Source organism: Anguilla anguilla, chromosome 15, assembly GCF_013347855.1.
Source record: "Anguilla anguilla isolate fAngAng1 chromosome 15, fAngAng1.pri, whole genome shotgun sequence".
Taxonomy (NCBI): domain Eukaryota; kingdom Metazoa; phylum Chordata; class Actinopteri; order Anguilliformes; family Anguillidae; genus Anguilla; species Anguilla anguilla.
The window spans coordinates 26,710,650-26,737,117 of NC_049215.1; the positions used below are offsets into that span (position 1 = coordinate 26,710,650).

Here is a 26,468-nt window from a genome sequence, read left to right on the forward strand (position 1 = left end):
GCAGGTTTTTTGGAATACCTTTCGAAATTCTCTGTCACTGTTCTAGAACTCCATTGCTTTCAGTCATCAGTAGTGATTGTTAAATCAGCATTAGAATGTTCAGTCAAAAACACTGTAATCAGTTATGTGTGTTCTTGCACCATAAAGTTATTAAAGAATACCACCCACAGGTGGAAAATACTACTATTTTCTGGAATAGTTTTTCCCACTACAGAATTCCTTGTTATTTACAGACATGGATGAATGACCAACCATGAAATGTGGCACAGCCCAAATTTCACAACATGGATGTAGACCCCTGGGCTTAAATTCATAAAGCATTGCCAAGGAGTGCAAATCTAGGATCAGGTTCTCTGTATCCACAGAGTAACAGTATGCATCACATCCTAAAATGATAAGCTGGCTCTAGATCAGCCCTCCTTCTTTGAGACCCCGTATACCGTATGTCTCAAATATTACATTGGTAATTTTTCCCCAAATTCCACCACAATGCATTCAGGGTGGAAAGAGTGGGAAACCCGGTTTCTGAAAGATATGAGGGACAAGCGCTGGGTTTTAAAAAAATATTATGTCAGTTTACGTTTATATGCTTTAGATCAGCCCACACACTTTTCTTTATTGCAACAAAGGATATAATTAATACTTCACAAAGTTTCTGGCAACCCACTTTACAATGGTGACTATTGTGCATTCAGGCATCATGGGTTAAAGAGAGAAACGCATCCCAAGTAACGCCAAAGAGCAGCAGCAGTGCAGTGATGTCATGTGTCCAGAGCTACTTCTTTCCTTCTCAGTTACAGAGCGACACAAGGTCTTCAATCCCAAGACCCTGTTTAGCAAAGGGGATGTACTGTAGGAAGCCAAGCCACAATGGCCAAGCCAAAGTCTGCAAGCATCACAGGAAAGAGTTCCAACCAAAAATACAACCAAATATTATCTTAAGAATAATGTACACACATAACCTCTGGAGAGGTACGCACACAACGTCACTGTAGAAGTGGCTTTGGACTTGATGCAGACCACAAACCCCAAATTCCCCCATACTGTTACTGTACAGCTGGCAGGTCGTTAGAAATGCCTGCAAAATATCATAACATGAAATGATATCAAAGAGCCACATCACTTAACTGTGACTGGGGTGCCTGTGACTGGGGGGGCGTGTTTGGCGCATTTACCTGCTTTGGGTGACACCCCGAGGGCAGACACCACGCATTCGATCTTGGCGGTCTCGCCCGGGAGGACGCTGGTGACGGCGGGCTGAATCGACACATTGAAAGCCGGACCTGCGTAGAAAGAAACAAACGTTCAATTCATTTCCATTTGATTTGACGGAATTCAATTTTATTTCTCTAGCACATTACATGAACTGTCACAAAGATGCTTTACAGGAGAAAATGGGGAAATACCAGGCCTGAACCCCACCCCCCCTCCCTAAATAAAACGAGGTGAGGAGGAAAGAAAAACAACAACAATCAAATAGTAGTGGGGAAAAAACTCTTTGGTGGGTGAAAATAAATCTCAGGAGGAACCCGACTATAGAAAGGGAAACAATTCTTTGCCGGCCAGCCCAGCATCAATAGTTAAAGACAGGCCAAATGGTCATTTGGAGGTACTAGGCAATTTATTGGTGCAATTAAATGTTGTAGATGGGTGGGTATTGTGGGTATTAATCTAGCTGGTAAAATAAAGAGTCCAAGCAAAGCCATTTAAATTCACATGTGGTTCAGAGGGGCAGGCTGAAGAATCTCAGCCTCCAGGCTGAATCGTGGTGTGGGCTTGAACCAAGAGAGGGTCAGGACTAGAGCAGGGTGGGGTATGAACTCAGGGTGGGGTAAAAGGGGCAGGAACTCCAGGGAGGACACAGAGGTCATATCTGAGGGCTGAACACTTCCTCTGCACTGCACTCTGGCACAAAGTCTTTCATGAACGGGACAGACTGGTGTTTCCCCTTGGTGGGGTGACAGGGATACTCTCAGTGCAGAAATTCCTCAGTCTGATCACAACAACCTCTCAGGCACAGCGGAGCCAAACACGTTCATCAGGGCTCTGCAGGACAGAGATTTTTAATTGATGCATCGGTCCGTCAGCACCCTGAATGGACGTTCGGATGAAGGCAAGGCCTATTCAGACAGTGTCAAAGAGTAAAAATGTGGGTGGGGCAGTCCCAAGGTCTCTTTTCGTGTTGGAGCTGGAGAACACTGCCCTCGGGCAGTACTCACTGCATGAGAGGGAAGGAGAGAGCGAGCGCGTGAGAAAGAAAAAGTGACATAGCATTCCTGAGTTGCACTGCGGTAGGAGCCGGCTCGCTCAAAGAAACGGCAGAGGTCTATCAGGAGATGCTCAGCTGACCATGGTGTACGACTAGATAAGTACGCAAATGTGTGTGCCAGTGTGTGCGTGTGCCTACGCCCACGTGCGTGTGTGCATGCATGCACATTGCCAAGGGTGACATTTTAAGAATTTGGGTCCCTTAGTTTTGTGTAGGCTGAAATAAAGAGCTGGTCCAGTGATAATGTTGGTGCTGCCAAGCAGGCACCTGCTCCCCTCACCCCCTCCCCCACACACACACGGATCGCCGCTAACGCTAAAGCAGCTAATCCTACAGGATGGACACAAGGGCGCCTGAGGGAGTGGGGACTGCATCCAAAAACGTGTGCACAAACACAAAGCCCATACACTGCCGCACAGATGCACACACACACACACACGCAGAAACACGCACGGGTCACTGCGGACGCCAGCGAGGCTAGAGGTTTTAACGAGGACACGGCGTCGTACATCGAGGAGTTTTAGATGTGCGCGCGCGCGCAGACAACTGACAGACAAACACGTCCGCCAAACACATCCGCCAAACCCAGATGCAGCACGGTGCACACGGTGTACCGCACAGGCTACCGAGCTGGAGCTAACGGAAGCTAAACAGGGGAGGTGGAATGTGGGCTTTGTCTAGCGGGTGCATATATACCTGTATCAGCGAAGCTGATCTGAACCTTATTGGACACGGCGCTGACGGCTTTGGTCCAGGTGTTCCCGGCCCCGGGCGCCCAGGCGGTGACCTCACAGGAGTAGGAGCCGCGGTCGGACACCTGGGCGCCGTACAGCCGGAAGCGGAAGGCCGCCGGCCCGGTCTTCTCCAGCACCACGCTGTCCAGCCGGCCCAGCTCGTCCCACTCCTCCAGCTTCAGGACCGAGTCGCGGCTCAGCGACAGGATCTTCCGGGCCTTCCCGCCGGCCGTCTCCTCCGCGCGGATCAGGACGGAGTAGCCCGGGTCCAGGAGGTTCTCCGCCGTCGCCTGGCAGCCCATCTCGAACGTCGAGCCGCCCGAGGATGCCTCTCTCAGCGGCTGAGCCGACACGCTGAGCGACGGGTCTGGAGGGGGACAGACGGATGGATGGATGGACGGACAGACAGACAGACAGAGAGAGAGAGAGAGAGAGAGAGAGAGAGAGAGGGGGTCAGACAAACAGACAGACAGACGGAAAAAAGCACTGGGCACAGAAACACTACACAGAAACACGGCTGAGACAAACCGCCAACGTTCAGCGAAAGTGACAATACTACCGACTCTGTTCTTTTTCTTACACAATTAAATTCCAGACTTTGCTCGTTCTGTTGAGGAAAACAGGAAACACTGCCGTTGTTCTGTCCTTAATGCCGACACTGAACCCCCTCACCCCAACGATGTAACACAAGTATGAATAATTTAATTAGCTGCGGAAGGAACACAGAATGTGTAGCTGAGCAGCAAGTATTTCTGGGTTTTTCAGTTTAACGCATCATTTCCCATGGCAACTTTCTCACAAAAGGGGCCTCTGTGAATCTCACGAGTCCAGTGTGGGGGATCTTCGACTGAATAAGGAAATTAATCTAAGCTGATTCTAAGAAATGGGCAAGCCAGAAGATTCGCGCTTCATCCTGCTTTGATATCGGCCCCCGAATGAGCAGCCGGCCCAGGGTTCAAAGCTCTGGTCAGCAGGGCTGGGGGCTCTATTCCCGCAGACCCCCAAACAAAGACCCACATGTTCTGGGCTCCCTGGCGACGGCAGTGGCCGGCCACAAAGCGACCCACACATCCCTAACCCAGACGCATGATGTCACAGCTGAAGCACACGGGGGAAAACCCATAGCCATCGGTTACAATAGCAAGCTGCACAAGGCATTGATCCTCATACCTATTTATATATGTATATATGCCAAACGAATCTACGCTCGCAATCTCCAGCACACCCCCAACCCCCCCCCCCCCAGAAACCCAGAAAGGTTAAAGCCCTGCCTGGCTGAGGTAGGGTGCATACCTTTGTGGATCCAGGAGATGCTGATGGGGTTGGACTGGACCTCCTTGCCCTTCGCCCAGCCCCCGTCCCGCTGGCGGGTCCAGACGGAGACCGTGCAGGAGTACTGGCCCACGTCGGAATCTTGCGTGTGGAGGAAGCGCAGTCTGAAGGTGTCGGGCTTGACGCGGGACAGGGCGAGGAGCCCTTTCTCCGCGCGCTGCCGGTACTCGTCCCCCGGCTGCAGGTTCCCCTGCTCGTCCACCGCGGCGATGGCGCGCGCGCTCGTGGGCTGGTCGGCGGGCGTGGTCTCGGTGTACCGCCAGGACACGCCCAGGCGTCCGTCCTGCAGCCGCAGGGCGTCCGTCACCAGACACTCCAGCTCCGTGGGGTCCCCGGAGGCCTGGGGGGTCACCACACTACGGAGGGTCACCTTGAACTCCGGCTCTACAGGGAGAGGACAAAGACAAGAGGCCGTAAGCATTTTGCTCACGATCCTGGTCACTCTACTACAGCTACGGTGTAATACGCTGAACCAATGGGTTAGAACTGCCATTTGAATAAATCGGCAAATAACGTGTAGAAATTTTTTAATTATCTGTTGCGTTTACATAGCACTTTTCTCACCAGACGGAGACTCAAAGCGCTTTACAGCGATGAGGGAAACTCGCCTCAACCACTACCAGTGTGTAGCACCCACCGGGGTGCTGCACGGAAGCCATTTTGCGCCGGAACGCTCACCACACATCAGATCGTTTAAAAAGGGAGGGAACAATTTCCTAGCCAATTAAATGTCTGCGTTCCAACACAACCGTTCAGAATGACAGTTCAGGCTTGGAGCATTGATGTCTGTTTGTCTCTGGACTTAAGAATCCATTTGTTCCGTTGTGTGCCATTGGCCTATCGAGACAAACCGGGGTATTACTGCTGAGACCCTGGCTGTGTCTGGGGTGGAGGAGTAGATGGTTTATCTGGGCCAATTTACCAGACTGCACCAGTGGAGGTGGAGCCAGTCTTTCCCAGCTTGGCTTTTCATGCTCCACTGGCCAGTTCAGCAGAACCATGGACACATGGAACTTCATGTCCACAGACACAAGCACACACACACACAAGCACACACATGCTTATCACAGTCAGCATCGGAGCAGCCAGATAAAGATCAGTCAGGAAATGAGCCGACAAGAGATTGTACAGCAATATTACATTACAGGCATTTAGCAATATCTATAGCAACAAATGCAAAATAAATAAAAAATCCACCACAAAACCTCCAGCACCTGACCAGCTAATTTTCCCTTCTCAAAAAACTGACAGATATTACTTCCTTAACATTCATTCTCGCCTTATGTCTAATCCTTTAAACTGTCAACAAACGGCTGCAGAATACACTTCCTGTTCACGTTCAAGATCTGAAGCAGCAGTCTTAAAAAGCTCATCTTAAGCAGCAGATCCACATGCCTGACCTGCAGGAACAAGCGCGGGGGGGCGGGGGGGAGGGGGGCTCTACGGTTTATCATTGAGATCCTCACGCCAGGGCCGTACGCTCTCACCCACATGCATATAACTGCCCTCACCATCTGCTGCCCGCCAAGAGAGCCACACCCCATTTCCCCTGTTCCAGGAAAACAGTGCCCGCTTCCCGCGTGTCCGTAGACTCACACAAACTGCGTTGCCAAGGAGCTGCCTTGGTTACCGCGAGTCACTCCAGTTAACCATTAACGCGGCACCACTTTCAGTCTCATTCGTCTGAACACACAAACGGTCGTTTGGCCATAAATCGCCCGCGACTCCGCACAGCTCACGGGCAGAGTTCACGGGCAGGGCCCGCGTGGGTCCTGTGCTGGAGTGTGCGTGTACGAGCGCCAGCACTCCCTGCCCTCCACTTGAAATCGTCCGTTACGTCCGCATGCTTGATCTCGCGCCAGCGCGATCCGGAGCTCTGCCTGCCGAGCGTAGAGAAACGGGGGGGGGCCCAGCCGGCCAAACCCTCCCCCGGGTACTCTCGCCGGGGGAGACAAGACCAGAGTACTGCTGCAGCTCCCCCTTACGTCACACGTTTATTCGTGAGCAGGCTGACAAATTCTCTCAGCCTGAAATGCAGTGCTTATAGCTAGATGTTATACCTTTACACAGAGGCGCGTCTATATAGTGCACTGGCTCCCAAACCACAGGCTGTGAGAGGTACTGAGGTGGGAAATACACTATATCACATAAAACGGTTATGTGTACTCAGCTAGCTCCTGTGTACAAGAAGCAATTTTGGCATGTATTATAAGAATTGTGCAATTTTCGTTTACAAATGGTTCCAAAAAAATGTATTGAAGTGAGCCATGGACTGTGCTTCATTGGGAACCAATGGAGGAAAAAAAAAAGAGGTAAAGCAGGTTGCCTTGACACCAACACATCTCCGGACCATAAAACAGTACTCCAGACATCAATGCACACCTCAAACACTAATGAAATACAGACATAATGGCACAGAGAACGGGTACGGAATCCCTGGGTAGAACATTCTGGAGCTGCATCGAGGCCATAAAACTCAGCGCACAGTAATCCGTGTGAATGTGGGTGGGTGGGTGGGGAGGGGGGGGGGGGGGTTTCTTATTAACCGGCACAGGAACAGTGGGTGATAAGTGCACGGCTGCCGCTACAGAACGACTAATTGTCTGAAAAACAAAGCAGGAATGTGAAGGGCTGGGAGGAAAGGGCTTATCAGCGGCCGTTTACCTGGGCTATTGTGATCTGAGAAGGACTGCCCTGGGAACACGCTGGAGAGGGGAGCGCTAACTGTCGTGCGTTTAGCTGAGCCCCAGAGCCCAGAAACACTACCCACCCACCCCCCACCCCCCCCCCCCCCCCACACCTCCCTCCCTGCTTATCAGGGGAGAGAATGCTACGCCTGTCAGCAGCTGTTCAACACACAACCCCCCCCCCCCACCCACCCACACCCCACACCCCCAACCCACCCCCAGAAAGTCAGCTGCTGTTGCTGATAGACGCAACGCACTGAGGGGGGACGGAGGTTTAGCTGCAGGAGATTACTGAGATCAATTAAGGCAATTTATCATTCTGTGAGAAAATGTGAAAAAAATAACAAATAAGAAAAAAAAATACAAGAGAGCCTCCATTATTTCATGACAAAAGCAAACCCATTTCAGAAAGATGTCGCTATGGGTCCAGTGAATGCTAATGACAGAAAATATCGCTAAGCCTTCAAAAAAACATTTTCACTGTGTGTGTGTGTGTGTAGGTGCGTGCGTGCGTGCGTGCGTGCGTGCGTGTAGGTGCGTGTACATTTTTCTCTCTCCTAAAGTCTTCTGAATGCCACTGTAAGTTTAGGGTTGTATGCCATTAAGCATGCACCAGAAGTTTCAGCAGAAACACGAATTTGGATAACGCAGTTCATGTGGAATTGTCACCATTTCATCAGAAACAGCATTTGAATATGGGTAATAATTTCTCTCATCAGCCAATAGACATGCATGCTTGTCTTCATGAATAATATTTCTGGTCATTCTGGAATTATGAGGAAAATTGTTACTCATATGCAAATGCCATTACAGTCGAAACTCTCAAAATTCTTATTTCTGCTGGAATGTCCATTATTCATAAATGAAGTGATAAACATCTCATCGAAATCCCACGTGGAGAAGGTTTACAAAACAGTTCCCCAATAACTTACTGTGGGCGGCTTACAATTGTCCCAGTCCCTGTACTTACAACCAAATCTGGGATCTACGGTGCGGAATTGCGCATTGGAAACCACAGACTAATGAAACCCAAACAGAGACGCGCACTCAGGCAGAAGAATAACCAATAAGGGAGGCGATGCTCACGCAGCAGGGGGTTGTGGGATAGAGGAGGCGCGAGAATAATAGCCCATTAGTGTGGGTCTATGACACTGTGTGGGGAACGCTGGCGGGAACTGACACTGTACAATTACTACAGTCTCATTCCAAACGTCTGGCTCTGATCTGAATAGCTAACCAGTGGGCCCAAACTCTCAGCAGCGTCTGTTATAGAAAGGAAATTACACTATCAGCCACGTATAATTATGTGAACAAAGATTCCATTCAATCCCATCAATAAGGCTGTTGCCTCTAGCATGCACTTAAAAGCCCAGCGTGGGAACAGTTGATCATTTGCTACAGTAGAGCTAATCAAGCTATTATACAGGCAGAGCTCACATCCCCCCGTGACACCGAAAGAGAGAGAGAGAGAGACGTCTGTGTTAATGACACTGACTGGATGTCAGGCATGATGCCTCAGGTAAGGCCGGTCAGGAACAGTGGAACCGATGAAGAAGACAAGAACATGACGGGCCACTTTAAACAGACAGTGCTTTGTCCTTGATGAATACAATCCACTAACCATCTCATCAACACTTAATTCTACTTAACGTTTTGGGCACAGCGTGTCTCAAACTCAGCCCATGGACTTGGTACAAACAAGATCTTAAACAGGTAACCAATAGCAAAACCCATCAGCCTTTGAGCTCACTGCATCATTGGTCAAAGTGTGTTTTATTTTGATTATTGGTTTCTCTGTGTTAATATTTCTAGGTATGGAGAACTTTATCTCCAGACTGTAATGCACTGCAATGGTGATTAACCATTATGTTCTACATCCCCTTTATTAAAGAAAAAAACATTACTGTGGCTTTTCTGGCAAAGTGTCTCGCCCAAATGTACAATAACTACACCAGTGGAAGTTTCCCACAGTGAGCAGGCCTAGAAATCTATGGCCTAAGCCAACGCTCCATGCTGCCACCCTGGATCCAGACAGGCTGTTGTAACAAGACACGAAGCGTGAAAAAGGCATAACTGAACACTTAGACACACCACACAGAGTTAACCCACACTTGAATATCAGCTTTCAGTAATGCAGGAATGTTCCCCCATCTTCACAACGCTCTATAGACAAACTTAACTGCACCGTTAATGCAGCAAACATTGTGATGAAGCGGATTAGTTTTTGGGTTCAGTCAGAAGTTGTCCAGGCTCAGGGCAGTAACTGAACTACCAAACTAAACTATAGCATCAGACTGCAGCACAGAGCTGCTTCTACTGACACTGTCACTCTGGGAGGTAATACAATGACTTAACTAACAGACTGACAAGGCCCAGATAAGCTACAGCAAGTGTGTTGTGGGTACTGAAGCTTGTAGTATACACCTATTAGAGTGACCAGGCACAGGTTAGCGTCACAGTACAACACGCCTCGTGCTGCTAGGCAATAAAGATGTTAATACTCACCTAGCATTGTAACGAGCACAGTGGCCGAGTTGGAGGTCTTCTCGGCTGCCTGGTACCATTCCCCGCCGCTCTGGCGGATCCAGGCGGAGACCCTGCACGAGTACTGGCCCGAGTCGGACTTGCTCACGCCGCGGATGACCAGCGTGAAGACGCCCGCGCCCACCCGGCGGACTCCAACCAGATCCGACGCGCCGGTCACCACCCCGTCCCGGCTCACGCGGGCCAGGACCCGCGAGTCCGTGGGACCGCCCCCGGGGGCGGAGCCGACCAGCCAGGTGACCTCCAGGCCGAGGGCAGCCAGCCCGTCGGCAGCGACGGAGCAGGTGAGGTTGAGCGTGTCGTCCACGCTGAGGGTGCGGTTAGCTCCCACGGCAACCGTGAGTGACTGAGCTGGAACCAGGAAGAAACCCGTTCTGGTTAAAAAAAGACCCGGAGACACTGAGATCCCCCAAATAATTACAGTCTTAATTTTAACACGTATATCTTTAGTCACAGGCTGGATACAGACAGTTAAGCAACTGGAATTTAAGGCTAATATATGAGACAGTGCAAGGGAAAAGTATGGAAACGTACATTGTATATTGTATAAATAAAATGATAAAGAACAGTAACTATGGCTCCAAGAGAAGTGAGTTTCAGATGGGACTTGATTTAAAATGGGCAAAAACTGCAAATCATAATGCAAATCAAATGAAAAACTTTGACTTTACTGTGACTTAGTTACATGTAATAATCAACAAACCTTTTATTTTTCTGTTCACATAACCCACTCCTAGATATTAGAGCAATAAAGCTTATGGCTGTGAACTACATTCATGGTTATATTTGTCATATGGGAGAATAAGGGGAAAATATATTATAAGTATATTATAACAAATGAGTAAAATGAAATTGAAAAAAAAGATGAATACCAAGTTGTCATTGAGGTCATGATAATGAAAAGATACATGGAACTTAACAATTATCTGACAAGCTTCAAGTACAATTTTTACTCAGATGTAAACAGAATCCTCCGGTATCTGTGCAGCCAAGCGGACATATCTGAATGATTTCATGGAAACACATCACTCCAGGAAACGTTACAACAGAATCTAAGCTGATAATTTACTTATTTTACAGCTATTAACAGATTAAACAAAAAAAAAAAAATTAATAAAAGCAGGTGGCAAAAAAATCCTAACTCTACCAAGTTCCAGTTGTTCCAGTTAAAAGAAAATGCAGGGGTTTGGGCTCAAACTAAAAAGGTGCACAGAAACTGAACATTAATGCTATGTTAAATTAGAGTATAATCACCCAGAGGGTTACAAAGCTGTTTTTTTAAATATTCAGTAAAAACGCAAGTTAGCTGATCAGATGGGAACAATACAGCTCACACCGAGGTTTTCCCAATATTTACAGGAGCGCCGAAGATGTTTGCTTAGCGTGCTCGCTAAGTGACTAAACTCAGGGAACACTGCTTTCACCTGCATTTTTCCTACCTTTGACCACATTTCAGGTGTGGTTTCCAGCATTCTTTACACGTTCTTTGAGGGCGTGCAAAAATAGATGTGCTGGGCGTATACTGTCCAGCAGAGAGCAAATGAACCTTGTCCAGTTTCAAGCAGTTATTATTGTGGTATGCCAGCTAAGCTCTATAAATCATTAATTCAGTTACCCTTTCATACATTATTTATATACACACATTTGCTTCTTTTCTGTAAAGTGTTTGATATCATGCTCTCTCCCATTTTTAACTTAGTACTTTTGGCTAAAACAACCAAACCTGTCCACTTTAGATTGCAGAGGGAACGTGCATTTCAGCAACATTTATGTAAATAAGGTAGGTTAAAAAAATTAATTTATTTGCTCACCTGTTTCATTATTATATTCCAAGTAATCAAACAGCATATTTCCTGATACTTGTGATACACTACATGGCCAAAAGTATGTGGACACCTGACATTCAACATCTCATCCAAAATTATGGGCATTAATATGGAGATGGTCCACACTTTGCTGCTATAACAACTCTTCTGGGAAGGCTTTATACTAAATGTTGGAGCACTGCTGCAGGGATTTGCTTCCATTCAGCCAGAAGAGCATTAGTGAGGTTTGGTACTGATTGGGTGATTAGGCATGGCACACAGTTGGCATTCCAATTGATCCCAAAGGTGTTGGATGGGGTTGAGGTCAGGGCTCTGTGAGGGCCAGTTAAGTTCTTCCACACTGTCCTTGATATAATCATTTCTCAATAGACCTGGCTGTGTGTCTGGGGGCACTGTCATACTGAAACGGGCAAGGGACTTCTCCAAACTAGAATGTGATCGTATGCTGTAGCATTAAGATCTGTCTTCACCTGAACTAAGGGGCCTAGCCCAAAAAAACCCTTAGATACTTTGTCATATAGTGTATTTAAAACATCGAAACAAGCAGTGGCTTACTTTTGTTTAGAGTCTGTGAGAACAAAATATATTTTCACCAAAACCAAAAATAGACTACCCAGTTTCCTCCCCCCAGTAATATGAGCTGATTGCTTTCATGCATCAGGAACATTATATTTGTCATTCTCTCTACCGTACTCATGCTCGACACCAAAAATTTAAATATATATAATTTGTTAGCTGTTGAAGTTGAGTGGTATCCCTCTTAAGAACAGAAGCAAAGTGCTTTTTATCATTTACAAAGCTAAAATCAAAGCTAGTTCTCTCATTCCATTTCCACTGCAGTTGCTTTGCCTGTATTCAGCAGTTTCTAAATATGACAGACTTCTCATTAATTCACAGGATCCATGTCCCCTGAGGTCTGTGAATAATTCAGTGTTATTCACAAGACATTAGGCTCAGTTGAAAAACAGGGTTCAAAACAAAAATAAATGAATAACCAAATAAATAAAGCAGACTTTAAAAAATGAAGCAACCCAATCCCTTGGAATAATTTTTCTGCAATGGCAATTTTGGGACCAACAATGGATGTCATGGATATATAGTAGATCTCTGTATCCAATATCCACGTTTAACACAAGAGAGATCTAGCAGGACGATGAAACAGACCAGTCCTTTTGGGAGACAGTGACTGTTGTTTTTCATGCCACATCTTCTAATGGATTTTTTCACTGAAATTATTATTTGGACGAGTTGTATTCTAAAGTTGTTTGGACTCTATGTTGGTTAAGGAACACACCAAGTACAGGCCGAGTCCTATGGCCTGGACACCAGCGGTTTGCATGAGGGCTATGTCACATGCTGACTATGACTTGGAGGCTGCAGGGGCAAGACTCGACCGACATCATCCTTATGAGGTGGGGTTGGCTTAAATTAGTCAGGGTTTACTGGGACTTTCATGGAGTTGGGCCCACTCCAAATGACTCAGTTTGTACACACTGTGACCTATGCTGTGAAAAATGTCCACTCAGTTTGGAGTCCGCATACTCAATACTTCCGGCGTGAGTCTGCATACTCAATACGTCTACCGTCGAGTTGAGCAGGGCGTGACTATTTGCCAATTTCAAAGTCATAGTGGAAAATATGATGGTCAAACAATGTACAGTAGGCCATCCCTGGAGGGCAGGAGTTCCCAATCTCATTTCTCAGTGTACAGTTTAGAAAGGCCAGGGGCCTCTTACTGCTAAATCAGTGACAAATAAAGCTCCAAACAGCAGCAACAAGAGCCAAAATGAGTCCCAACACAGAAAAATAATTAAGATAGAGATTATGCAAATATGGCAGCCATTTTAAATCAAATAAATATATACCCAAATATGCTTTTATAAAATGTCTTTTTGATACATAACGATGATAATATAGTACGCATAACCTTAGAAGAAATTGTTTGTCTATCTAGAATAAACAACTTCTTAACGATTCAGATCTTCCACAATGATTACTGTGGTGGGGTGGGCGTGGTTTGAGCGTCGGCTGCAGAGAGAGAGAGAGTGAGAGGAGCGGCTCTCGGATCCTTCGTCACAACTGTCAGGTGGAGGTAATCAGCGGTAAACCACCTGACAGTTGTGACGAAGGATCCGAGAGCCGCTCCTCTCACTCTCTCTCCCTCTCTGCAGCCGACGCTTAAACCACGCCCACCCCACCACAATTACATTTTTTAACGTAAGAGGTTTGCAGAACAATCTAAATTGCAGAAAATCCAACACGAGACCAGTCTTTAAAAGACAACCAGCTGGGCGTACACCCGGCACACCTTGCTATGTCTGAGATTTAACAGAATCTACAGAAAAGGTGAACGATGGAAATAAATCAAGGCAAAATCCAGCTATCTCAGAAAATTCAAATGAAAGCGGTGGATTTTTATCAATATGGAAAGAAGCCTCAGAGGTCAACGTTAAAGCTGAAAACTTTCAGAATTATTGAGTTGTCCTTCATGCTGCTGCTAGACTGCTTTATCATCCAGAGGTGAGATTTAGTCAGAAGGTCCTAACCTCCTTTAACACAGTGTTTTCCCCGTGGTGCTCCTTCCCTTCACTCCTCAAGTTTTCACTGTTGAGTTGAGTTATGGAAATAATTTCCGCAGGAGCTCGGTAGGTGTATCCTAAGCAACCGGAATTCGAACACAGCTATGCTTTGCTGCACGGGCCGACAGGAGGCCCAACCTTAAAGACGTGCTCAGCATAGCTTCCTTAACCCTTTAAGGTGTGAGATCACAATTAAGTGCTCAGAATGTACTGTACTGAACATTCTAATGCTGAGGTACAGTGCCATGAAAAAGTATTTGCCCCATTCCTGATTTCCTCTATGATTGCACATTAGACACACCGAGTGATTTCAGATCTTTAGACAAAATGTAATATTAAACAAAGGGAAGCTGAGTAGACACAAAGCACATTTTTAATACACACCAGACCTCCAGGGCCAGAATTGCCCACCCCTGACCTAGATAATCCCCAACAACCCGGGGGCACTGTTATGACTAACAGTGTTCATTGAATACTGTTTAAAAGCATTATGAATTTAAATTACATTAATGGCACAGAGTATACAAGTAAATCCCCCCCCCCCCCTCCACCAGGCACACACACGCACATGCATACATGCATATACACTTTTCATCTGGTCAAGACATGCTGTTGCGATAAACTAAGAGAGGGGGCATTCACGCTGTGATGCAGTATAATTGTTTACGGCATAATTAAATGTTTTGGCTGTGCCACATTGACTAGTCAAATTCATTCAATGCTTCCTGAAGCAGTTTAATTCCCTGAGCCAGTTCAGTTCAATCTACATGAGAAACCGGAAAAGTCTACTGAGATCTCAGGATAGTTCTAACAAAACGATGTGAAGGCCGACTCGTCTGAATGCTTTCATGCAACTAGAAACATCACTAGAAACATTGCTTCATACAGTCAAAAGTACTACATCTAACCGCGATTCGTTAGCCCATATCCTGCACGAACGCCTATAAAATATTCCTTTTTAAGTAGGGGTGTACTAAAGTTCAACCTGTGCCCAGCATACATTTCAAAATACAACAGGCCTGTTGACTCATAGAAAACACGTTTTTCTGTTAAGCATTTGTTTCTGTGCCGTTGTTGATGTTACCTTGAATTAAAACGCCTTTCAGTGACACGTCAACATTAACAATTATAAAGGAGGGGAAGCCTGAACAATCTCCACCCACACAAAAGACAGTTTCCCACAAAGGTATGCGGTCCTGTGCTAAGCTGTATTTCATTATGTGAGCAGATGTGTAGGATATATTCACAGGATGTGATTTAAAAAAGGAACAGTTTTCTTTTTTGAGGCTTTAGAAAATAAAATAATTTGTTGACTGTTGAAAATACAGATAATTTATTTACATGTCTCCCGGACTGTACCACGTAGCTACATGTGTAAAAGTTAACTGCGGGGTAAGGTCAAATTCAATATCCAAAAAAAAGGTCCATTGGTAACCCATTTCATTGGTGCACAGAATATATTTGTGCATCTGACGTTTGACTTTACAATCCCCAGAAAGCCATCGCACTGACCTGGCCAGTGGAAGGCAGACGAAATGAAATGAAATGAAACTGTGTATGGTTTGCGAAAATCAATTCACAAATCATTAAACATTTAAGGAAGAAAGCAGAAAACCGATTTTAGAAAAGAGGAAGCTTAGCCACACGGAACTCACATGTGGGCGTGACTCGAACCTCTCCCATGTCAACGCTCCGCTGCAGAATCTCCTGCCAGACTCCGCCCTGCTCCGGGACCGACTGTTTGGCGGTGCACACGTACACGCCCTGGTCAGCCGGCAGAGCCTCAGTAAGCACCAGGTCGTAGGCTCCGCCCCCCGGGAGGCCCAGGCGCAGCCCGCCGTCGGCGTAGCGCTTGCGGTAGCCGGCGCCCGTGGTCACGGCCCGCTCAGGGCCGAAAGTCAGGATGGCCTCCAGGGACGTGCCCTTCCTGACGGACCAGGCGACGGACAGGGAGGTGTGTTCCGCAGAGTCCACAGTGGCGGTGCAGTGGAGACTGATGCGCCCCCCCTCGGGGACCACGGCCGGGGGTGCCACCGGTGAGACTTTCAGGCTGTCCGCGATCACTGCAGATGACAAAAAGGAGAACCGTCACACATCAAACGAGACCAAGCACGACCCAAATCCTCCACCTCCAAAGGAGTGGTTTTACCCAATGGGCATCTTTCACTTCAGAGATGAGTGCTACCAACATGGATAAATGTCAACGCATTGCAAATTGTACACAGGCACCCTTTTACACTATTACACGGTTTGTGCATTAGCATATTGCTTTTGTTTTTTTTTGTTTGTTTATTTTTTACTGTGTTTCAGTCAAATCACTTAACATATTGTATCGTTCATTATGGCAATTTAAGCACATCTGCTGTAATGCAGTTTTTTTAACAACGTAACTGCCTGCAAAAAAAAAAGAAAAACGGAGCAAAAGTAAGTTGCACGGTTTACAGCTTCAAATTTCATACACAAGGCACAGAGCTACAAACAAGTAGTGGAACACATGAACTAGCAAGACCTCAACTGAGCTGGAGGACCTGCCCTGTTAAACTTCAGAACAATACCGTGCATTTCCGTTTCCATCACTATTACCCCCATTAGCCAGATAAGCACTCATAAAAGGATGTTAACTACACTGTTGCCGCAATTAGAGCTCAAGGGCACGCTGGCCATTCCCAAAACAAAGTTAATGTTCTTCTTTGACTACACAGATGGTGGGAGGTCGAAAATAAAACCCATCGGAGCAAAAGGAGCATGTGTGCAAAAAAAACAAAAAAAACACAACACCACAAACAGAGGACTTCAACAGACTGGGTTGAACCATAATCTGCATGGCACACAAAGCATGTTCAAATGTTTCTGGCACCTTAAGTGTGCATACCGGTCCTCTGTCATGATTCAGAGCTCCAACACAAAACCTGTAGAGAGACCTGTAGAAACAGAGTGTACCTGAGCCTCGTGGTCAACCTTATTTCTCACTAGACTGACACTGAACGCAGGCAGCTCTGTCCAGTTGTCTGACAGCTACATTTTTCCACATCAAACTGACTGCATCCCCAAAAAGAAAGGAAATACAGACAAATAGGGCTTTATTTATCTGTATCTGGTCACCCAACAGTGACTTGGTAATGTCTGGTCTCTTCAGATTTCTTGGAAGTCATTATTATTGCGCCTGCTGTTATTAGTCTAGTTTAAACTTCACACCTCAAAGCCATTCCACATACTCTCAAAACTCAGTTGGTTACGTTCCAGAAAAAAACCTGCTTTGGAAAATACCTCCATGACACACACTAGATTTCTCAGTAAAGTCCCAGCACCTGGCGAGGCTAACGTGACGCAGACGCTGTGCGTCAAGCAAGCAAGCACGCGCGCTTACGCACGAACGAACGAAAGAACGAACACGCAAACACACACGCCCAAACGGGGAGAACACCTCACGGCGCTTCCTCGGGAAAACACACGAGCTTCAGGCGAGCAAAGCCAAGCTTCGTGGAGAGACAGCTGCACACATTTGCCTGGGAAGAGTGTCTTGTGAGGAAGTTGAATCGAGGGTTAAATGAATTACTGCATGGATTCCTGCGCCGCCTTCCACCAGAAACGGGGGGGAAGGGGAGGTGAATATGACTTGTGCAGCAGATTTCAAGTGCACATAATACAGAAATCTGCATCTAGATTATTTTTCAGGGAGATGCTGCCATCCCTGTTCTCCACTTAAGCTCCTAATGAGTGCTGTGGGCACAGTTAGGTGTAGTTACCAATATGAAGTCTGGCTGTAAGGAAATTACACTCGCTCTCTCCTCCTCTAGGTAGGAGTAACAGAGGGATAGTATCACATCTCCCAAAATCTGTTCATGTTTAAAATAATGGTACCCCACTTCCCCTCTCTTTCAGAGAGGAACCCATTTAAATGTTCAGGAAAAAGCCGGTATTATGAAATTATAACAAGTGGAAAACACCTTCCTTCACAAGAATGAAAATTACAGTAAATACACTCACAATAATTTCTAACACATCCACAGCAGATACCCATTTGCTAATGGGGCATGGGCAAATGCAATAGGGTGCTTTATACTAACGCCTACAGCATCTTGAGATATAAACAAATTGACAATCTTGAGCTCAGTTAGACAAAGAGCCATCTGTGGTCCTTTCCTTGGTTCTAAACCCTGGTCTTCTTCGAGGAAAATACTCCCTGCTTGAGCACAATAGTTCTCAGCTGTAATTCCCAATCTAAAAAAGAACCGGTGTCATATTCTAGGTCATGTTCACCTTCATGAGCATTCAGTTTTTTTTAACAACAATTCAAATAACTGATGACTGGCATGCTACAACAGTCAAATTATCCAGTGTTTGTTCCAAGTAATACAAAATACTGGTTTTTCCACAAAGTTAACAAAAGCGTTAAGTAAAAAGCACTTACTAATGAGTGTAGTTTCTTTGTTAGGCAACCTGAATGAATTACTGGTTCCACTCTTACATACAATATTCCAGTTAACAGAGCTCTCTACAAATAATTAAGTCGGCTCATTCTGGACTGTTCGGCAGCAGTGTGTCATTGTGGTTATAAAATAAATACAAATCGGGGCTGTGAGGCAGCAGTGTGGAATTAAATAAACACATTCTGGAATACTGAATATTGCTCACAGGAAAAGCCACGTAATGGGCTTACCCGTATTTAGTTCAGCATTAAAACTGTTGTGTGAAACTGGGTGTGTGCATGTGCGTCCGTGTAGCAAGACCTACCTTTTAGCTGCACCTCGTCTTCGTAGTTCCCGCGTATGACGGAGTCGGTGCTGGGGGTACTGCAGCGGTAGATGGCGCTGTCCGTAGCCTTCAGGTTCCGGATTTTGAGCTCCACGGTGTTGTCGTTGATCCTCTCCATGGAGATGTCGCCGCTGTCCACGCGGCCTTGCAGGCTGCGGTCCGAATAGGCGGGGTCAAAGGTCGAGATGACCTGCAGGGAGTCGGTGCCCCGCAGCACTGTCCAATCAAAGTCCTGCTCTCTCGGACCCTCGTAATCCGACACACTGCACCGGATGGACACCCGCTGCCCCACCACACTGACCAGAGGACCATTAGGAACCCTGACCAGTCTCCCTTGGGCCCACCCTGGAAAACACACACCAACACAAATCAGGCCGACTGAGAAATGCTGTCATTGGGAGAAATATCAATGAGCAGAAATGAGTCGTGACATTTCCATTCACAATCAAAGGAGTAGTCATAATGTAAAAAAAAAAAAGTGCTCTATAGAGTCGGGCTGCTTGAAAACCTTCGTGCATCCAGCTTAAAGACTTTCCCCAAGTTTCAATTATAAATGTATGAACATTTCTTCAGGAGTTCAAGAGTTCATTTAATGCTATTAAATCAGGTCTAAATGTACATGACCAATGTACTGCCAGTCCTCTCAGATAATTAGCGATAAGATGATCTGGCTAAAGTACGAACGTGTCCAAGAATATAAACCAAGATTTCAGAATAAGAATGGTTTCCCAGTGAACTGCCATTGTTTGCATAGCTCATTCAGCACGTGTCTGCAGCTGCTAACTCCACCCGTTACCTGCCCAGCAGGCTTCACTCTCAGGCTTTAATCACAGAGCTCCTGGGTCCACCACTGCCTGTGTCCACAGTTAAACAAGTGTCACATAGCTCCAGCATACCATGATCCACTGATGTGTGTATTTACTTTAGATAGATAGCGATAACTACCCCTTAAAAATAGGGGGGGGAGTGCTTGTGGGCATGTTTAAACTTGGTCAAAATTCTTCAGTTACAGCGATTTGTCAATTTGATGTTTATAAAAGTAATAGCCTACTGTTAGAACATTAGAACAGGCCACAAACTGTGAAAGTGAAAATGTTGGGGATAGTGTGAATATGGATATTGTCCTGCTAGGTATGATAATTATCTCTCACGGGGGAACTGGGGGGGGGGGGAAAAAGTCACAACGGTATTCATCTGCGTCTAGGCTTGTAAAACAGAGGAAGACATTGTAATGCTGGTCATGTTTCTTAAAGAATAAAACTAGGGTCAATGAAGGGCTATGAGAAAGCGAGCTTGAGGTCAGGAAATGGTTGTGGAGCCCAAAGGAATGTTCCGGTACCTCAGGCGGTAACATTACTATAATATTCCAAGAGTGTTTGTCCTGCATCCTGAACTCAGTGTGGTATAATTATTTGAAGTGGTGCTAGGAATACTGTCACAAACATAGCTGCAAAAGCGAAGGATTTCAACATCGCATGCTTTCGCAGACTAAGGATGAAAATGGTTAGGGCACTCCTTCCTGGGGGTGGGGAGTGTGGCTTGTCTGAACAGATATAGAGAGCAAAGCACACAGGGAGACAGGGAGTTTGAAAATCACAATACCCGACCAGCGTAGCAGTGAGAGGAATGTCTGTGAAGAGCAAGCCTACGCTGTCCAACTGTTTCAACACCGCAGTATACTGATACTCTACACTCAACACCCGACTGCACGCAAGGACTAGTGTACCCATTCAGTAGAGCGTCTGTACCGTTCTACACTATCAGCCAATATCATCAAATACCTCATTTTCAGTGGTCACATTTCAGAACAGACAGAAAAATGAGAAAATCTGAAGATATGACCAGGTTAGAAATAAAATTAATTTTATTTCTATTTTTATCTTATCTTAATACCTGTGGTACTGTTTCTCTTGTAAAGCACTTTGAGCTGCATTTATGATATGAAAGGTGCTATAAAAATAAAGATTATTATTATTATTATTATTATTATTATTATTACACCCAGCTAGAACTGTCAACTGGCTAAAACCCCGTTACTCAAATAATGGCCGCCAAGGTCCAAGAACTGCTTGTTTTCTACCCTCCCTTTACCGGGGAGTCAGGGGTGAATACGATCTGGCCAATCAGTAGCACAATAGCACTAATTCAGCCTATTACTAATTTAGTAAATGTGGGGGGGGGGGGGGGGGGGGGGAACCAGGGCCGGCTTTCAATTCGAGGTCCAGATTTGAGTATTCATGGTCTAAAATAATCCAGAACCAGGTCAAGTGGGGTCTGAAACCCACTCAGGCTCGGTAGTTCTAACACAAGCCCTGGTAGGCCATTTCATCAAGAACTCTCTGTGCTGTTTTTTTATTTCCTACAGCCTGTTGTTTTGTTGACAAAATAGCTTCCATAGTTAACTTTGTTGTTCCCCTATAAAACACAACACATTAACATTATAAAACCTCCAAAAATCACAATCCAATCAGATACTTTCCCCGTTTTCAATTAACATGCATAAAAATGCATGTAAGAGTTTTATAAGGCTACGTGATCATATTTCTCTGGACGTATACCATCTGGGCATGTTTCCTTATTCATCTTAGGCATTTGTAAATATAGTTCATCATAGCCCGCTACCTCAACATGCTTCTAAAAGGAGCCCCAGTACCCCAATAATTCTAAGCCTCCATCTCCTTGATCAGGATTAAAGCTATGTGGTAAAATCTCCCTCGAACATCTTGCATCTCTCTGCAGGCACAGGGTACCGGCAAAATTCCAGAGGACACCACCGTGCAGGTTCTGCTACTAATTCTTCTTGCCAGATCAACAAATTTGTCCTGCAGAACCAAAAAAAAAAAAGCTAAAAGCTCACATAAATTTGCTGTTATTTCCAACCCAAACCACGGCCACTGGATCCGATCCTGGCCTGGCCTGGCCTGGCCTAAGCTCTCAATACACATGCTCCAGGGTATCCTCAACCTAAGCACCCAACAGGCAGCATCATGCAATGCCCCTTTCACGAGTACACACAATATCACCAAAACCCCTATTAATGGAGTCTCCCGCTGTGGCTGACTCCCTTCTCCTGGAGGATGTGCCCCCCTGGGTGCTCCTCACATAGCAGGGGCATATTTTAACACCCTACCAGCCGCACCTCAGGCTGTCTGCAGTACTGCAGAGACAGAGATAAGGTCAAAATCTATCCTAGGTGGCTCCAATGACACAGGCTGAACAGGACAAGAATTAGACAGCCGTCAGTACACTGAAGAATCGTGTTAGTAATTCAACTCTGTTCTATACTCTATAAAACTGCCCTTGAAAAAAAAGAACAATATTAGCCTAAGAACCAGGAGAAGTGACATATAATCTTTGAAGACAAAAAAAAGCTAAGGTTTAAATGAGAAAACAGATTTGTGCAATGTGAATACGCTTCTGCAGTTAGACATCACTTACGCAACACCAGTCTCTAGTAACAGGTGACATGAAGGCAAAGCCGTATTTCAGGAGGTGGGGAATGACAAGAAGGTTTGGAATCACATGATGTGAACAAAGTTTTACATTCAACAAAGTACCTGTATTACATTCCAAAACTATTAAAAGCAGATAGTGTGCAAAATATGAAGGGAAATTTCAAACTTTAGGAACACAGTTTGGGATATTATATTTGCAGAAATAGCAATTCAAGGTTAAGTATATTTAAAAAGCCTCCACCGCTGGGTGATACTTATACCATGACTGAACTTATTTTATGAGAGTTTAAATAAATAGTTAATAAGGAAGTAAATAGACATCCTGCAGCTAACTACATTATTGGTGACTAAAATTAACTAAGCAGTGTTTTTACACTGTAATGACCAGTAAAACTCCTAGTACAATTAGGGCGCGCATACACGGGACCCATTGACACAAATGTAATAATAGAGGTCACCTGACCCACCCTCTGCCCCCATGTGCTACCTGTCAACAAAAAAAAAAACAAGTGTGTCCTTTTTGTACGGTTTGCAGTCCTCAGAGTGCAAGCAAATCTGTAAATTCTAAGCACACAAGGCAGCAGAATGAGACAATGACAATGTTACTACAGCCAGCACGCCACTTTCACGTTCTCCTGCGAAAAAGCAACTGTGACTGCGCCATTGTTTTGTTGTTGTAACGTTTATCAGCAGAAAGTGAAAAGCGCTTTCTGTGCTGGCATTGGTATGAAAGGCATGCGTAGATGGAAAACATCCTCATTTATCATTCTGCAATCTCACTGTAAACAAGCCTAGTTCCGTTGGGCCCACTTTGGCCACCTCCAGTTATAATGTCAGGAAGAGATCAGCAAGATAAGAATCCAATTTTACTGAGTCATACCTGAAGCCATGTGAAAACCCAAGCAATGGAATCCTTTTTGCTATAATCATACCTCAGTGAAGGTGACCACAATTTATAAAATATTCTACGCCAACCAAAACCATTAACCCCAAACAAAAAAACTATAACCACACAAAAAAACAAGTGTTTTTCACAGGAGATAAACAGCCCTACCGCTCAGGAAAACCTATTTGACTTCACAGGAAATTCCCTCTCTCTCCCTTTGCTCTGAGTTCAACCAGCAAATTTTTTCAATGTTGCTGTATGTGCTGCTGTACTGTATAATCAACTGACCTGGTGACTGAGCAGCTGAGCGACAGGAATATTTTATTATTACCACCACCAAGCAGACTGACAGTGTTTCAGAGAGGAGTCAGGCCTGTCCCCAGCTCCAGTGTGCCAAGGCTCATAGAGGTGAACAGACTGCAGACTGGATATAGCTAAACCCTTCAGGCTTGTTCACAAAATGTGGGCTTAATGTCCTGTGACTTTCTAGGGGATGAGGAGAATGTGGAAGGGTGGTTTCATACCTCCACCAGTACAAATGGTTAATTTCTTTATGAACAGTCCCTGAATCTTTTCTTTCAAATTTGAACCCACCGCCCTCCCAACAACCTTGTAAAATGAGAAGGACCCCCCCCCCCCTCTCCACACACACACACGCCTCCAATAAATCCATGGATGGGTCTTCTAGCTCAGGCACTTGATCATGCCACCCTGTCCTAATTTAAACCCGGGGAAGGAGGAAGGAGGAGGCTCAGAAAAGTCCCTGCGTACAGCACTGCACTTCCCACCACAAAGCTCCACACACTGATAGACACACAGAAACATACCCTGTAGATAAGTCAATGGAGTAAGCTACACCACTACATCGAAGATCTATACACACATGCAAGAATATGCAGAAGCATGCAAACTATTTCACATGAAATAAAACATGAGCAGATGAGCAACATCTCAAACCATGTCAATGCACGTGTATGTGCGCGTGTGTGTGTGTGTGTGTGTGTGTGTGTGCGTGAGAACTATTTTTTGCAAACAGTTACCAGGCTGAGGAAAACCACACGTTTCCACAACACTGACAAAAATAATTTCTAATTTATGGCATTACAACTCAAAGACTAGTATGAGAACTCAGTTTTTACTCTGACGGTTCACAGGTCAAGTGCTGTAGAATACAAGGAATTTATTGGTACTGTTTTGTAAATTCAAGACATCCAATATATCCCGACATAAAATATTTTTCATTGAAATATTCAATTTTTGAACAGATTTTTTTTTTTTTTTTTGTTAAACATTGTAAGTAGGGATCATTCTGTAAATGAATCATAACGAACATTAAGTTGCAGGATCCCATTTGCAGGCTAATATCCTGACATTTTAATTACCATAGCCTCTTGGAAAACTAATTGGATTTAAGTGCTGATGTGAACTTTCAGTTGAACCCCCCTTTTTTCTTAATTCCTTTCAAAAGTATTGAATGTGGGCAGTTTCACTTAATCGCCTGAATTAAAATGTTCCGCCCTCTTCACCTGAACGGTCCAGTAGGCCTACCTGGGACGAAGGAGTCGGCTATTCACTTATTGAAAAAGAGCCCCTGGAATGCTGTTTCTTTCTACGGACTAGAAGATTGGGATTTGACATAGTCTATACCTTTAATAACGATAAACGATAGAACAAGTATCCCGAGTAAACAGAGCAATTTTGCATACGCCGGGGCAAATTAAACGAAAAACGAACAGAACATAAATTCCACTGGCTATATAGCCCACGCACACGAATCGATTTGAACTGCCACGCACTATAGGCTAATAACTCGATTTTACCATGGTTCCTTTTATATCCAGAAAGAACAACGTACACCGAATGATACAAGTCTCTCAAATGCACGCATACTTCATTTTTAAAAGACATACTGGCAATTAATATTATAAATTCAGGGTGTAAGTACCCAAACGCATAACAAAGATTTATGGCAAAATGGTGATAACAACGCTTAAATTAAAGTTGGTAAAATAAAAAAATAAATAACTTACCAAACGTTAAAAACAAAATGAAGTATGTGAAGAAAGCGTTTTCCATTTCGCCGCGGCTTTTTTGCTCGCAAGATTTTCTTTGTCAACCAAAACCAATAACAGGATTTAAATGGAAAATCCCCGTGTACTTTCCGTGTAAATCACCACCACCGGTTAAGAAAATATATCAAAAACTTTCCCTGAGTTGTGCGGGGAGCAGGAATGGTGTAAATCCGCTGAATGCATGTACGTGTTGTGCCTGCCCCGAAGAAATCGGGACCGCTCGCATGATTCACTTTGAATACCTAATCAGAGTTTGGAACAGGGCAAGGGGGGTTGCACCATTCGCGACGCGCCCGGAAGTTCTTTTTTTCCTTTTACGATAGAGGTGGAGACACAAACTCTCTGATCTGTACAGGTAGGACAATCGAAACCATGTGGCGGTCAGAGAGTGGCAGCACGTAACTACAACAGGCCGACCAGAATATAAGCTCATTTAAAATATTTAATAGAATGCATAACATACAGATTCTCTTTTACGCTATGCAGGCTGTAACACTGCTACCCCCAATAGGCTAACTGTGAGCCTGATCTCTGCGCTGGTACCTGGATCCGTTCACAGCAACACGACACATTTTTGTATAACCTAAGCATCACGAAGTGGAAATCAGTTTGACCAATCTATAGCCTGCGACTAGCTGAAATAGCAACCTAACCTTAGCTATACTCTGAACAAGTCAAGTAACCAGAACAGCGAAGGGTGCCAAATCCAGCCAATAGCACAAGCCCCTACTTCAGCGATCACCCCGCAGTCCTGAAATAAATCTTGACAGTGGAATAAGGCCTAGTTGCAAAAAACAAATGGCCCTACATCTAAGGAATATAATTCCAATATATGACAGGAAAACCAGCGTCAGGTGGAAGGCAAGGCAGCGCCAGATTAGAGTTACTCTGATGCATATGAGGAATTGCCTCCTTGGGAGTGTGCCTGGGGACAGCCTCGGTGTGACGCTGTAAGGAACCTGACGCTGTATCTGAGCAGCTCACATAAACACAAATGTTCCCCACGGAAGGCATGCATGGGGATCTGCGTGAACTACGAGACACCTGCCCATTGAGTTCTGGCAGAAGAAGAAGCCACGGGTAACAACTGGCATCTCTTTGGTATGTCACTGGCAACCTCAAAGTACGCTACGTGGGAATCTCTTCATTCCTTCCAGTGGCGCCCCCAGAACAGTAAAGCGCCTTTCAGACTCTGCGGTGTTGTCTGTCTTCAATAGGGATCTGCAGGTTACGCAGGATTCAAGCACAGGAGGGAAGGCATCGCAACGTGTTCCATGATGTGAGGGTCACCACTGGATTCTAAATCAAGTGGTCCTTATGGGCAACTGA

General features: G+C 45.4%; 1 protein-coding gene across 1 annotated transcript in view; it reads right to left on the minus strand.

Annotated features, from left to right (window-relative positions):
• The window catches only part of LOC118214517 (prostaglandin F2 receptor negative regulator-like), a 34,970-nt gene extending 8,975 nt beyond the window's left edge, over positions 1-25,995 (minus strand). The window contains exons 1-7 of the mRNA XM_035394528.1: positions 25,098-25,995; positions 18,706-19,071; positions 15,627-16,034; positions 9,528-9,917; positions 4,297-4,719; positions 2,966-3,370; positions 1,176-1,283 (exon numbers count right to left, since the gene is read on the minus strand). Of these exons, the coding sequence (XP_035250419.1) occupies positions 1,176-1,283; positions 2,966-3,370; positions 4,297-4,719; positions 9,528-9,917; positions 15,627-16,034; positions 18,706-19,071; positions 25,098-25,143 (2,146 nt within the window). The 5' untranslated portion in view covers positions 25,144-25,995. The remainder of the gene's footprint in view (positions 1-1,175; positions 1,284-2,965; positions 3,371-4,296; positions 4,720-9,527; positions 9,918-15,626; positions 16,035-18,705; positions 19,072-25,097) is intronic.
• Positions 25,996-26,468: the final 473 nt, after the last annotated feature.